The 13,915-nt window shown below is 41.3% G+C and overlaps 1 protein-coding gene across 1 annotated transcript; it reads right to left on the bottom strand.

Annotated features, from left to right (window-relative positions):
- Window positions 1-2,021: 2,021 nt before the first annotated feature.
- On the bottom strand, window positions 2,022-11,959 carry POMP (proteasome maturation protein). The gene is made up of 6 exons (XM_052812281.1): window positions 11,848-11,959; window positions 10,308-10,405; window positions 9,378-9,438; window positions 7,071-7,172; window positions 4,214-4,307; window positions 2,022-2,541 (listed from the first exon to the last, which is right to left on the bottom strand). The coding sequence occupies exons 1-6, from the start codon at window positions 11,848-11,850 to the stop codon at window positions 2,474-2,476; spliced, it is 426 nt and encodes a 141-aa protein (XP_052668241.1). The 5' UTR covers window positions 11,851-11,959; the 3' UTR covers window positions 2,022-2,473.
- Between the last annotated feature and the right edge of the window lie 1,956 nt (window positions 11,960-13,915).

Below are 13,915 nucleotides of genomic sequence, written 5' to 3'. Positions count from 1 at the left end.
CCCCAACCCACTGCAACACCACACAAGTGTCACCCTTCCTTTTTATCTCAAAACCTCTTCACCTCAGTCCTGTTCAACTCCCATTACTTCATTAACTGCATAAATTCTTGCACAGGCCATACCATTTGCTTTCCAGCCTGGCTACCCCCTAAAATCAGCTTCCTTACAGACATAATGAACAATACAACTTCCTTGCTTTGAATATGGCTTGACCTCACCCAAGGTTGTAATGAAGTATACTAATTGTTGAACAAAACCACCTAGAAATTACATCCAGCCTCCTCATCTGTGTCCGCTCTTCACTGCACTGATGACAAAGTGTACTAAGTTACTTGTCTTAATGTAGTTTTGCTCAGATACAATAGCATCCATCTTTCAACTAACACCAGGAAAGGCCAACTAGCTAGATACACTGAGGCGGGGAGCTGTAAGGTACCAGTAACTGTGTAGAACTGTGGGATGGCTCCCTGTTTTCTCGAACAGGGCTGGTAGGAAGGCAGACCTGAAAATCCTCTTAAAAAATCCACACCCATACCTTAATTTGTCCCAGACCTGGCAAAGTAATCCTTCAGCCCTCCTGGCCTGAGCCTAAAGCAACACAAAGCCTACTGAACTCTAACCTTGCTTTATAGCAACAGTTTACTTTTGCTTTATGCAAAACTGCCAAGAAACTTGTCAATTATAAAATAGCAGTCAATTCTGATGTTTAATAAAGTATATCAGCTCACAGCAAGACCAGGACAGCTATGGAAAACAAAATAGTGTTTAGGTCTACGCTTGCACATTTGATTTGTCCTATGTGTAACTTCACTAAGGCAAAAAATACAAATGAAAGAGCTTGTATTTCATAGCACAAGCCTCTAATCTGTGCAACTCTCAAGTGAAAAACAATTTTAGAAGCTTCACTCTTTAAATGAAACAAGTTTAAATATAAAAACAAAACCACCAGTAAAGTGTCTCATACTGTGCCATCTCAATGTTTTTAATTTGCTGCAATGTTTTGCAAGAGATGCACATAAAAGCACTGTAAAATTTACAGGACAGAAGCTAGAAGCTTTTGTCTACATGGATAGGGAGTTTGGGGCAGCTTTAAGGACACTGAAAAGCACAAGAGATGTTTGGGATTGTGAAAAGAGTTTTACAGCAATATTTCTGCTAAAATTATCTACAACAGAACACTAAGCGCACTTAGCGGTTTAAGCAAGTCATTCAAACCTGCTGAATAAAGACAGTTCCTGTCTCAGAAATACTGTTTCAGGCTCTCCACATATGACAAGAGATGACAGCTTTTGAACCACAGACTATTTTTTCCTCTTGATACACCACATCATACTAGCTGCCTTGCAGGGTTTATATGTGACACATGCACATGTATGACATCAGAAAATAGTTGTTATAACCCTGAATTTAATAACACACACACACCCCCGCCCCGCTTAAGTGAACAAAAAACCTTTCAGTGGCCTGCTCCTTTAAAAGGTGTATTTAAGTATAGGTCTCTCATTCTCCCTTAATTAAGATCTGATTTTGGTAAACCCACAAAAAATTATTTCTGTATTTGTCATCTAGTACCGCTGTATCTTCATGTTCTCACTGCAGCAGCTTTATTTGGTACTATCCTAATTAGGCACTGCATTCCTTCTGAATACTAAAATACCTAGATCTAGGAGTGCTCTTTTGGATTATGTTCCCAAATGGATTTTAAAACACCTCTTTAAACTTCAAGTGGAACTTGGTTCTACTTCCAGAAACCAGAATATCCTCTCAGGGACACAGATGAAAAAATCCAGACCTTTAACTCCCTTCTTACAGTGATACTTCCAATTCTACACAAAAGCTTAATGGCTCACTCATGAACAACTGTCAAGGGGGGGGGTATAAAATGTATGTAGCAGGATTCCATTAGCAGCGTAGAAGTTAAAGATCTTCAAAGATATTGCAAGAAAAAGGAACAACACTGTTTGTGTTGTGGATAAGAGATTCTTGATTTATGATTAAATATATTTTGGAACGCAACAGCATTTATAGCAAACTTTTATTCAATAGTTTAAAAAGTGTATGGAAATTTTCATGAACAAAGAGTTACTCAATGGAAAATACCTTCTTTTCCCCCTTAAAAAGTTCTTCTGCAAGAACATCCATTAAATGCATTTACCTACAGTAATCAGTTTTAAAATGCATGGGTATTTTTGGATTTCTTGTATACATATATAGCATTTCCATAGTTAAGAAGCTACTGTCCTGAGCAGTATACGAAGAGACATTATTTAAACTACCTAGTTACAAGACATTTATGTAATTGACAACAAGCACAGAACAATTTATAGACTTTAAACATTTAATGCGCCTTGTCATCAAGGAAGGCAAATGATAACTGTAGGACTGCTTAACACTGTGAGTGTCAATTTAGTATCATGTATTTAAATCTGCAGTATAAAGACACACACAAAACATTTTTGCAGAGTACGTTTTGTTACAATAAACCAAGCTTGTATTCCATCATCATGTGTGGTTCTCCCATAACCTCACTCTGTGAAGGATCTGGAAAAAAAAAAAAGTTGACAGCATGAGGCTTTTACCAAGCTACAGAGACCAACAATAACTATGAACATGACCTTTTTTTTTTTCCCTCCATTCTAATACTTAGTGCAACAGTTACTTGACTGATTTTTGACAATGTTGCACAATGCAGGTCTGTAACTCCTAAGTCTCTATCCAAAGCAATGATGAGATTACAAATACATCTATAGTGGAACAGTGTTTCATAAGGGGACACACACGCACACACACTTCAGCTAACCAGTTCTACATAAGCACAGTCTCCTATAGCCTGAATCTCAAGGCTGATTGAGTTTTGTGTTCAAGAAAACTCAAGTCTGACTGAAGTTCTTTTCCCCATTGGTGCCCCACATCTCTTTCCAATGCAGCTTCTCTGCTCAATAGGAGCTCATACTCCTCCGTTCTGTTAGCTGGGACATATTCATGGTTTCTCTTCTCCACCTAACCGCCTAGTTTCACAGACTTTCTATCCCCTTAAATCTCTCTGAGATTCCTCCATTCTGTAAAGTATGGTTGATGTTAGCCACTGTACTCAAAGGTTATCAAGGAATGTGCAGAGCACACAAGAGATACCAATACTGACAGGATGAACTTCATTTCCATACAAAAAATAAAAATTAAAAAAAAAAAAAAATCAAGGCCAGAAAAAAGGTTGTGAGTGCACTTTGGAAGAAATAGACCTTTCTTTATGGGTGTATTGGAGTGTTTTCCTTCCATAAATAAGGCATATTAATGCCTTTGATTCCTCCAGAGACACCAAAATTATCTAGTCTAGCCCCAGCTGATAAATAGAAACTTAACCAAAACCACTTCTACCCACTCACTCCTCAGCACTCTATAATACGTAACAGCTTGTTGTGAGCAACGGTAAATAACCAAATTCCTATAAATCATGTTTGACATTGCTCTACCCCCTGAATCACAATAACCTAAGATTCCTTCCCTTGCTCCCTGTAAATCCATCCCAGAAAATAATCCCAGATGTACCTCATGCCTCTAGAATCCCACTTACTCCTCCATTATTTCCAATTTCCTACCTCCCTGGGTCCTTCCATTCTCCAATCCCACCTCAAAATACCCTCTGCCTCCTTCCATGTCCTTAACTACCAGCTAGAAAGAAATAATTTTTTTCAAACTATTTTTCCAGGTTTATTCTATTCTACACATACTAACTGTCAGTCAGTAGCCCACCACACAACTGCAAACTGGTGAGTTAATTTGAGGGAGCCTTCCCCCTGCCACATCTCTGGTTCATTAGTTCAGTATCTCTCCTCTAGACTTTCTTTCTTTTTAATTATAGAACTTATAAAAACTTTGTATCTTTGTAACCTCCACCTGTCAAAATCTGCACAAGTAGTTCAAAGGTTTCTGGGGAAACGGGCATACAATCTAAGTGCGTAATCTTCTACTCCTTTAGAAACCCAGCCTACAAGCAAATACTGCCTTACTCAATATTTCAGAGTAATTTCTGCACAACTAGCAGCTGACCAACATTTATTTCTCCTTCCCCCAGTGCTTCTTTGCCTTCAGGAATTCAATTTTTTCTTTGTATTTTGTGCATTTAATTCTCTTATTCCGTAGAGGCAAAGAACTTCGCAGTTCCCAAATTTTACTTTTAAATGTTCCCATAACATTCAAAACAGAATGTATTTACCATTAAGGATATCCTCAAAACCGATGCATTCATCATTTCCCCTCAGAGTATCCAGTGCTATGTTTGAGCTGTGAAGAAATGGGAGACGCTGGACCTGTATAAAAGACAACAAGAGCTCAAGTTCCTGCAAGTCTGAAATTGAGGGGGTTTACATTTGGATTTCTCAGTCTGAAGTGACTGAGAAAAGCAACAGGTAAAGTTACTTCTTTCAAAAACAACAATGAATAGTGTAGTTTAAAGAAAAAAAAAGTGGGTTTTTTTCTCCTCTGTTATCACATAAAGCTGGGGAGGCTCACTGCAAAAAACACATCTACAACCTGAGGTCAGTACGGGGTGACTGACATATACTGCAGTGTTTGGAAACTACATTCTAAGTTTCCTACATCTCCAACACAAGTCAGGAATGTAAGTGAAAGAGCTATATTGATTTTCACATCTAAACACAATCCTCCTTGCAATTAATCTAAATCATAATTATTTCTCTGATCCCCACCAATTCTTAAGCTTCGAGTCCAGTCCCACTTACTTTCAACACTCTCTTCTGTACCCTTCACTGACAGCATTACAGAAACATTTCAAGTGGTACACACAGTGTTCAGATCCAAAACATTCCAAGAATGGCATATCTGTATGTGCTGGTTTTGGCTGGGTGTTGTGGTTTAACCCCAGCCAGCAACTAAGCACCACGCAGCCGCTCACTCACTCACTCCCCCCTGCCGCCCCCAGTGGGATGGGGGAGAAAATCGGGAAAAGAAGCAAAACCCGTGGGTTGAGATAAGAACGGTTTAATAGAACAGAAAAGAAGAAACTAATAATGATAACACTAATAAAATGACAACAGCAATAATGAAAGGATTGGAATGTACAAATGATGTGCAGGGCAATTGCTCACCACCCGCCGACTGACACCCAGCTAGTCCCCAAGCGGCAATTCCCCCCCCACACTCCCCAGTTCCTCTACTGGATGGGACGTCCCATGGTATGGAATACACCGTTGGCCAGTTTGGGTCAGCTGCCCTGGCTGTGTCCTGTGCCAACTTCTTGTGCCGCTCCAGCTTTCTCGCTGGCTGGGGATGAGAAGCTGAAAAATTCTAGACTTTAGTCTAAACACTACTTAGCAACAACTGAAAACATCAGTGTTATCAACATTCTTCGCATACTGAACTCAAAACAGCACCGTACAAGCTACTAGGAAGACAGTTAACTCTATCCCAGCTGAAACCTGGACACTGGGATAGAGTTAATTTTCTTCACAGAAACTAGTACAGGACTGTCTTTTGGATTTGTGCTGGAAACAGTGTTGATAATACAGGGATGTTTTGGTTATTGCTGAGCAGTGCTCACACAGAGCCAAGGCCTTTTCTGCTTCTCACCCCACCAGCAAGCAGGCGGGGGGGGCACAAGAAGTTGGGAGGGGACACAGCCGGGACAACTGACCCCAGCTGACCCAAGGGATATTCCAGACCATAGGATGTCATGCTCAGCATATAAAGCTGGGGGAAGAAGGAGGAAGGGGGGGGGGGGACGTTGGGAGTGATGGCATTTGTCTTCCCAAGTCACTGGCACACATGATGGAGCCCTGCTTTCCTGGAGATGGCTGAACATCTGCCTGCTGATGGGAAGCGGTGAAGGAATTCCTTGTTTTGCTTTGCTTGCATGCACAGCTTTTGCTTTACCTATTAAACTGTCTTTATCTCAACCCACAGGTTTTCTCACTTTTACCCTCCTGATTCTCTCCTGCATCCCACTGTGAGGGGAGCAAGCGAGCGGCTGCATGGTGCTTAGCTGCTAGCTATATTTTAGAAAAGTGAAATAAAACCACAAGAGAACTTGTATATCTAACATGAAGCTGGAAGTGAAAAACCTTCTAATCACCATATTTCACCCACCCACTCCCCAAGAATACCTGTGGAGACACAGTAGCAGGGTATCCTCACCTGCCTCATTTTCTGCCTTTTTCCTAACATAAGTTAGGAAAAAGATTTTTCCTCACAAGACAGCCCAGCTGAGATCAAGGGATGTTTTCATACATCCTCTCTGACTTTCACATCTGCAGGACCAGTAATTTCTGCCAAGTTTAATGCAGCTCACTGTGGTTCAGTAGCACCTGATACACTGGAAGGGAGTATAAAATTGCTCTAACTCACTTGGAAGAACAACTCTTAATAGCTTGACAACCTTCAACAAGCCAAAAAAAAGTTTATTAGGACCAATGAGTTTTCCATGTTTCCTAAGGGACAAAGTCAGCCTCCCTCCAGTTACTCTCCATCCTAGGTGATGAAGAAAAGGAGGGAGACTCAGCTTCCCAAATAAGAGTTAAAACCTTTGAACGTAACTCCCTGTAGACCTCCCCGATCTTAAAAGAAAGGCTGCGGAACAAAATAAGCACATAGCAAATTCTCTGCTTCAGGTTTCACGTTACCTCTGTACCCACTCCCAAATCACTGCCTCCTTCAGACCTCTAAGTCTCTTTACCCCACAGGTGCAGAGATTCCTCCCCATGAAGGTCATACGTTCCACAGAGGAGAGTATTAATTTTAGGAATTAATACTCAATTCCTCCTGCTTTTCTCTGAAGGCTTACAGGAAGCTAGTCCACAGAAAATCTAGAGCAGTTACCACTTCACCAAGTAACCAATAAAAAGAACAGCTGAAATGCTTTAGCATATTGACTGTTCTGGAAACTATTAATTGCAGCATTTGGTTGGTTGGTTCTAATAAAAGCAGTCCAGTGGAAGAATTTCTTTTGGAAACATAAGGTATTTCAATAAAGAAAGATGTCTCTCTGAAAGCATGTTCCAAGATAAAATTTTTTTTTCAAGTGGTTTAAGTTATACCAGTTGGATAAAAATGCCTACCTGTTTCACTGCTCTGAATTCCATCTGCAGCTTTAAAGGTGCATGGAGTCCTTGAATATTTCTCAGCGTGGCAAAGTTTGTTTTATCTTGATTTAACTGGAACTATCATAAACAACATTGATTTTTATTTTAGAAAAGTTACTTTCCAGTACAGCCATAGAAAAGATTTGTGACATCCTACTTAAATGAGCATGCTTATTAAATGTATATGTAAAAACTCAGTGATACTGTCATATGTGTCTCAAATGTACATGAAAGATAATGATGCAGTAATACTTGTTTTATGAAACTGAAATTGCTTTTTGCTGGATTTTATTACAAATCAATAGTAGCCATTTTATTTTGTTATTTTTGACAATCAGGTCATGTAACACCACCAAGTGGTGTAGCTTTGCACTACTTTACTAAAATATTGTCAGCACAAATTGGAAGCTAAGTCTGGTTTAACCTAAGAACACAAACTTTAAAGCCACAATTGATGTTATTGTTAGTCATCAAAGACTCTACTTGAAAACACGTGAAATACTTCTTTTCTGGTCAAGTAGGAAGACAGAGCACCACATATACTCCATATGACTCTGAAAAGCAAAGGAAAGCTCACAATTTTACCAACTGCTCCAAAACTGATCAGCAAGACAAAGAAAATCTATCTAGTAGAGGGTTCTTTTAATGAAAAAGTGCTGGTTCAAGAATACTACAGTACACAAAAGTAACTTATGCTTAATGTTAAACTTAAAAGCTTGAGTAATCCAGTCTCAAATTTGGCTTTTACAGTAGTGACTACATGCCTGAAATGTTGACATAATACAATATTGTAAAGTAAAACAAAAAATACAAGCCTCTTATTTTAAAACCTGTACTCAATCACCATGGCAAAAGCCTACTAGTATAAGAATATCATCCTGTTTATGCAGAGGGATCCCAAAAGTCAACAGGAAAATACAAGTCAAAGGCATAACATGGATTTTCTTCATAACAACCTATATTGAACACTTCAAAAGTTAGAAGAAAATACTATTTATATGCCTCATCCCAAACTTACAATTCTGGTCACATCGTTTTTCCATTTCTTTTATTTTATAAAGGTAGGGGTCCTTTAGCTGGGTAGCAGAAAGATTTGGTTTCTACTAGTGCTACCTGATTAACCTACCATTTACAGCAGTAAAAACAACCATAACTATGTCAGGCTAAGATAAGCCTTTTCCCATGCAAATGTATATAAAAATAATTCTTATCTAAGTCGGCCACAAACTTACAGAAAGACTAACCAAACAATATGTGGAAAAAAACCCGTCAGTTTCACATACTTCCTAGGGGATCACATTGTCTGTTTTAATTACTTCTGTGCTTTTTTTTTCTCTCTAGCATGCATTCTTTTAATTATGCAGGTTTTATACAGCAAGAACAGAGTTAAAAACTAAGTTATAGCACTCAGTTGTAAAAAAAAAAAATCAAATGAAAAATAGCTCTGAAACATTTATATTATTTATAAATAAGCTTGTGAAGTTGGTGTCACATTAACATCATCCTTTTAACTCAAGGCAACACTAGCACTGGTTAGAATTAGAATATATTAGATGGTCTGAATTACTTGTCATGCTGATTAGCTTTGCAATTTGGAACATTCTATCCAGATATACTGCCTTTGCTTCAGGACATTTTATTAGAACAAATCTCTGCTGACAAAACAGCTACCAGAGACGAGATTCAGTTCAACCAGCTATTTAGCCAAAGCTGTCTAGTCTCCCTTTACCTTCAACCTATGGTCCGCAGACCACTCTTCAGTGGTCCACGAGTGATGACGAAACCAGACAAGATTGCATACACTTACAACACACTGTATGTATAAAATTTCTAGATGGGATCAAGTAATTTAATGAAAAATATTTTTGTGTTTACAGACTGAAAGTCTGAAAACTAAAATATATGGTAAACCTATAGACAAATGGGAGGATCAGCCTTCCAGAAGTGGAAGATGTGCCCCCCACCTAACTATAGAGGCTGCACACACAACTAGCTTAGTACCTTTTAGATGACTAAACCTTGCTAAGTAAATCCCTACTTGGAAGCCCGCTTACATACTTGAAGTGCAGACAGTCACAAGTAGGAGGTTAACATTAAACAAACTTGCCAACAATGTCATTTGTATGAATAAAATGTTACTATTGTTGAACACCTTTATTCTGTTAAAGGCAAGACCCCGTTCATTACTTGTTACCACACAAAGCAGTCCGGGTAACCACATTGTTAATTTAAACTTCATAATCAGTTAAGAGTGAAGATGGCTACACTCCATGTTATACTTACATTTTTTTCTGCCAACTCCAGCGGGTGGCTAGGCAACAATTCATTTTTCACACTTGTAAAGCTAGAAATACAAGTAAAAAAATTGAACTTCAAATTAATCAGGATATTGTTTTTTAAGTTGCATTCCAAAACCAATCTCAGATACAAATATCAGCCCACAGAGAGACACAATTAGCACAGTTTGAACTACAAAAAAAAAAAAAGCTTAATAGTGAAGCAGCAAATAAGACCTCTAACTACAGCACTACCAGAAGAAAAAGAATTTAAATTTCAGGCATCCTTTTTTCTTTGTTTGATAAAACAGAATGACAGTTTTTCTTCCTTGACCCTTTTCAGAAATAGAGACAAATATTAATAAATGAAAACATCATAGATTTAATTATGTCCAAGCTACATGGTATCTAATTTTAGAAGTCTCCAAGCTTTTGCAACTGAATACTGTACATAACTTCTCCCACCACTCATAGTTGTACTACCCACATTTTAAACTCCATAACTTTAGATTCATTATCCAAGACATGTACATAGCTCTGCAATCATGTAAAATGGCAAAACCCAAACCCACTATTTTTACTATATTAACTTGTACCAAGGCTGAAATTAACCATTTCCCACAGTGCTATAGCACGCTCATATACACATATTTTACAACTAGCATACCTTTCATAATCATTAATACTTTGCCATCTCTTTAGAAAAGAGGAGTATCACACAGGTAAAAGTCCATTAATGTTATCTACTTCTTGAAGTGATGTTTCACAGCAAATTCACACTTGAAGGACAATCTGATTAAATACATGCACTTGAGGCTATAGCTTTTGTGATACACCTTCCAAGAACCTTCTTAGAAAGCCAACATTTAACACATACTTTCTTCCTATATCTAAAGTTCAACATTTGCTACAGCACAAATCAAGGAGTAAAGCCTACCCTCTACGCAGAAGATCATGACCTTCAAATGGTCCTGAAGCTGAGAATTCAGTAATTGGGATACTATCTTTCAAAAGAGAAGCACCACCTCTGGAATTCTGGAACCAAAAGAGTTAGGATTACTTTAACAGAACCAGACCCCTTTCTTATGGGCCATTAGGCCAGGCAAATGAAACAAAGTGTTCAAAGACTCCTTAAACTACTCACGCACAAGCCCTAGACTTTAGGGTCTCTTTAAAAAACAAAGGAACAAAACCCCTCACCAAAACACAAACCCCATACTAAATTAGAATTTTTTCAGAGAATCTGATAACATTTAAAGGTACTGATAATACATGTTTAGGATCTGGCTCAAACAGTTAAACTTGCAATTACCCCTTGTTCATTCCCACCCTGAGCTGCAGGGATGGAAAGGAAGAAGGCAGATCATGCTCAGCTGACAGGACAGAAAGGAACATGGCTGAGCATTCCTTCATTCACTTCAATACAGACACAATCAAGTAAGATCAAATTGATTTTATCCACGGTTTAAGGCTGCCATAAAGAGGACAAGGTGTATGCAAGTGGTCTAGTATGCCAGTTAACTGAAAGGGCAAAGGAAGAACAGTAACTTGTAGCAGAAGACCAGAAAAACACACCTCCACAGACTTACTAAATAAAGCCATCTTAACCCAGACCACTGATTTCATGCTAACCTGCCTAATTTTACTGAAGTGACTTTAGGATTGTTCATACAAATTGTTCCACCAATAGGCCGATGTATAATGAATTCTGGAAGGTGACAGTGATGAGCTGTTCAGTGCAGGAGTTTCCTCCAGGAGCACTGTCGGATCCAACAGAAAACTCATGCTTACAGTTAAGGTCTTTTGTACTAATGTGGTAACTGTCAACAACCTAACAGCTATTAGAAAACCTGAAAATACCTGTTATTACATGCATATAAAGCACCTATCAACTAACGTACTCAACGCTGACCAGACCTTTCCGAGATCGCGTCAGTGAAAGCATTAAAGAGATACATTACCTGCAAGATGTGACAAGAGCAAAGTGAAAGCCAAACGTAAGGAGAAAACCATGAAATCCTCCCCGAAAAGTAACGCTCTCAAGTCACGCCAGTGCCCGGCCCGTCTTAGGAGGTCACACCACCGCTACCCACCGCAGAGAACCGAGGCGGGACCTTCCACCGGCATTACCGGGCCGCTCGGCCTCCCCGTCCCGTCCCCCCAGCTCCCAGGCACCCTCCCGGCCCCGAGCTCCCGTGAGGATGCCTAACGGAGACCGGCCCTCGCAGGGGAGAGGAAGGGGACGGACGCCTCTCCCCCGGTGAGGGTCCCCCAGCCGCCAGCACCAGCGCCCGCCATGGCTGCGCCCGACCCCCATGACTCAGCACGGCCCCAGCGCCCCTCGCCCAACGGCCGCCACCCCCGAGGACCCCAGCGGCCGCGGGAGGGATAAGGAGGGAGCGGCGTAGACAGGCGAACGCGCTCCGGCCCGCTCCGGCCCGCTCCTCGGGCCAGCACCGCCGCCAGCCCGCACTCACCATCTTGACCCCACACGCACAGCCACTTCCGCCTCCTCCGCCTCCTCACTTCCGCCCCGCCCCCGGCGCGCTGCGTCAGACGCAAGGAGGGAGCAGAGCCCCTCCCCTCCCCGCCCCCCCGCAACAGGCCGTGCGGGGAGGGGCGGGGCCGCGGGGAGGGGCGGGGCCTCGCGGGGGGGCGGAGCCGCGGGTGCCGTGAGTGAGGGGGCGGCGGTTGATGGCGGTTGATGGCGGCCGGCGGGCTCTGGCCTGCGGTGGTGTGAGGGGTTCCTCTCCGGCTGTGTGCCCTCCGTGGCCGTGGGTTGCCTGCTTCCAGGGCTGTTCCTCGTAGACTGACCGCACTGTTCCCCCATGGCGGCAAAAGCCAGCCGTTTTGGTACAGCCCTGGCCCCAGGCAGGAGCTGGAGTTGGGCGATGGCTTCCCGCAGTAGGCCGGCGGCGGCCATGTTGTGGTGTCAGGTGCGGGCTGCTTGTCTTGGTCAAACCCTTCCTCTCCTAGTGGGCCACAGGCAGCAAAAGCAGAGAGCTTGGGTGACCCCAACAGCGTCGCAGTGCTGACAGCCGGACGTAGCGAAACAAGCCAGCAATGCTCCCTGAGGTAAACGCCGCCAGCCATGGAGCCTCCCTGGGCAGTGCTGTGCAAACGCGAGGTGTCCGGGTGCACTGCTCTATCAGGGACCTCAGGCAGCCCTCGAGGCCCCGATCTTCTGTCAGTGACCAACAGGACAGGTCTGCAGCAGGTTAATCTTTGGAAATTAGTCTTGAGAATGGTGGATAAAAGCTGCTGTGTTAGCAGGCAGGTATTAATAGCCAAAATAACACTATGGTAACGGAATTCATATTAGTTTGCACTTAAAGAACTTTGAAAGACTTTCCAACAATCACAAAGTTTTCCACAGCTTTCGATGCGTAGCTCCTGATACATGTATGGCATATCTATTTTACGTATTTCTTCTGAGACCTGGAGCTCACTCAACCCTTTGAGATTTAGCCCCAAATTTCCCTGGTGCTACAGATTTCATACGTGACAATTAAACATGACATCTTGCACAAGAAGCAATATTTAAATGGGAAATTTGTATATGTTTTAATGGCACTCTCAGCTTTGGAAAAAATTACTGAAAAGATCATACGCTTTGTACTCCATTTTCCTCTTTCTTGGGCAAAATCAGTTCACCACTTAAGAATGTTTTAACCAAAGTTCTGGCCTTTTGTGTTCAGGTCTTAGGCTTAAAGCAAAGACTTCAAAAGAATGAAAATGGAGGACTGGGGTTTTTAAATAATTTTTAGGAAAATGGGTACCACAAAGGTTTCTCTGATCTTGTAATTATAATGGGTACTCGGATATTGTGGTGCTGGATTCATTATTATAGAATAGATGTGAATACAAAAAACAAATCAAGTTCCTGTTTAACTTTTTTTAAAACTTAAAACTTTTAAGTTTTTTTTTACAGAAAAAGCTAGGTTTGTCACTAAATGTATTTATTTATTGACTGAGTTTGTTGATCAGGATATGACTGTAGAGATGAAACATCTAAATTTCAAAGTCATTCTTGCAGGACACAGACAGGATGCAATCACTCCATGTACATTTTTGACATCACTGCAATCCGCAGTCTAGGCTGCATAACATAAAAGAACATACATAGCAAGAAAGATCTGGTTTTCCTTTAAAGGCTTTCACGCTAGGGAAAACTTCCAGACATAAACACAAATCACACACATATTTTCTCATCAAATTACCAAGTATTTTAGATTGGAGCAAGGCTTGATTTTTTTTCACTGCCAGCTTTGTTTTAATGATCTTACAGTGAGCATCTCAATGGCGGATGATTGGAGTAGTATCTCATTCCTCTCTGTGGCTCTGCTGCAAGTTAATAGGAGTTACATGAACAACTGTCAGGCTGACCAAACCTTTGATCAAAAATGAGAGCATGGGGTGGGCGATGAGTGCTTCGACTGCTCAGAAGCAGTAGGTATGGCTGCCGTCTGTGTTGCAGATGATTTCAAGGCTGCCCCCAGCACCGGGCTCACCAGAGTACAGACAGCAGCCCACAGGCACTGCCCC

Source organism: Harpia harpyja, chromosome 17 (assembly GCF_026419915.1).
Source record: "Harpia harpyja isolate bHarHar1 chromosome 17, bHarHar1 primary haplotype, whole genome shotgun sequence".
NCBI classification, from domain to species: domain Eukaryota; kingdom Metazoa; phylum Chordata; class Aves; order Accipitriformes; family Accipitridae; genus Harpia; species Harpia harpyja.
This window is presented reverse-complemented; position numbering and strand designations above follow the sequence as displayed.

Bases quoted from the DNA above. Each gene is read 5' to 3' on its own strand.
- POMP (XM_052812281.1), bottom strand. The intron at 7,173-9,377 runs GTAAGTATAACA...TGTTTATGATAG, and splicing joins TGGAGTTGGCAGAAAAAAAT to TTCCAGTTAAATCAAGATAA. The intron at 2,542-4,213 runs GTAAATACATTC...TTTTTTTTCCAG, and splicing joins TTTTGAGGATATCCTTAATG to ATCCTTCACAGAGTGAGGTT.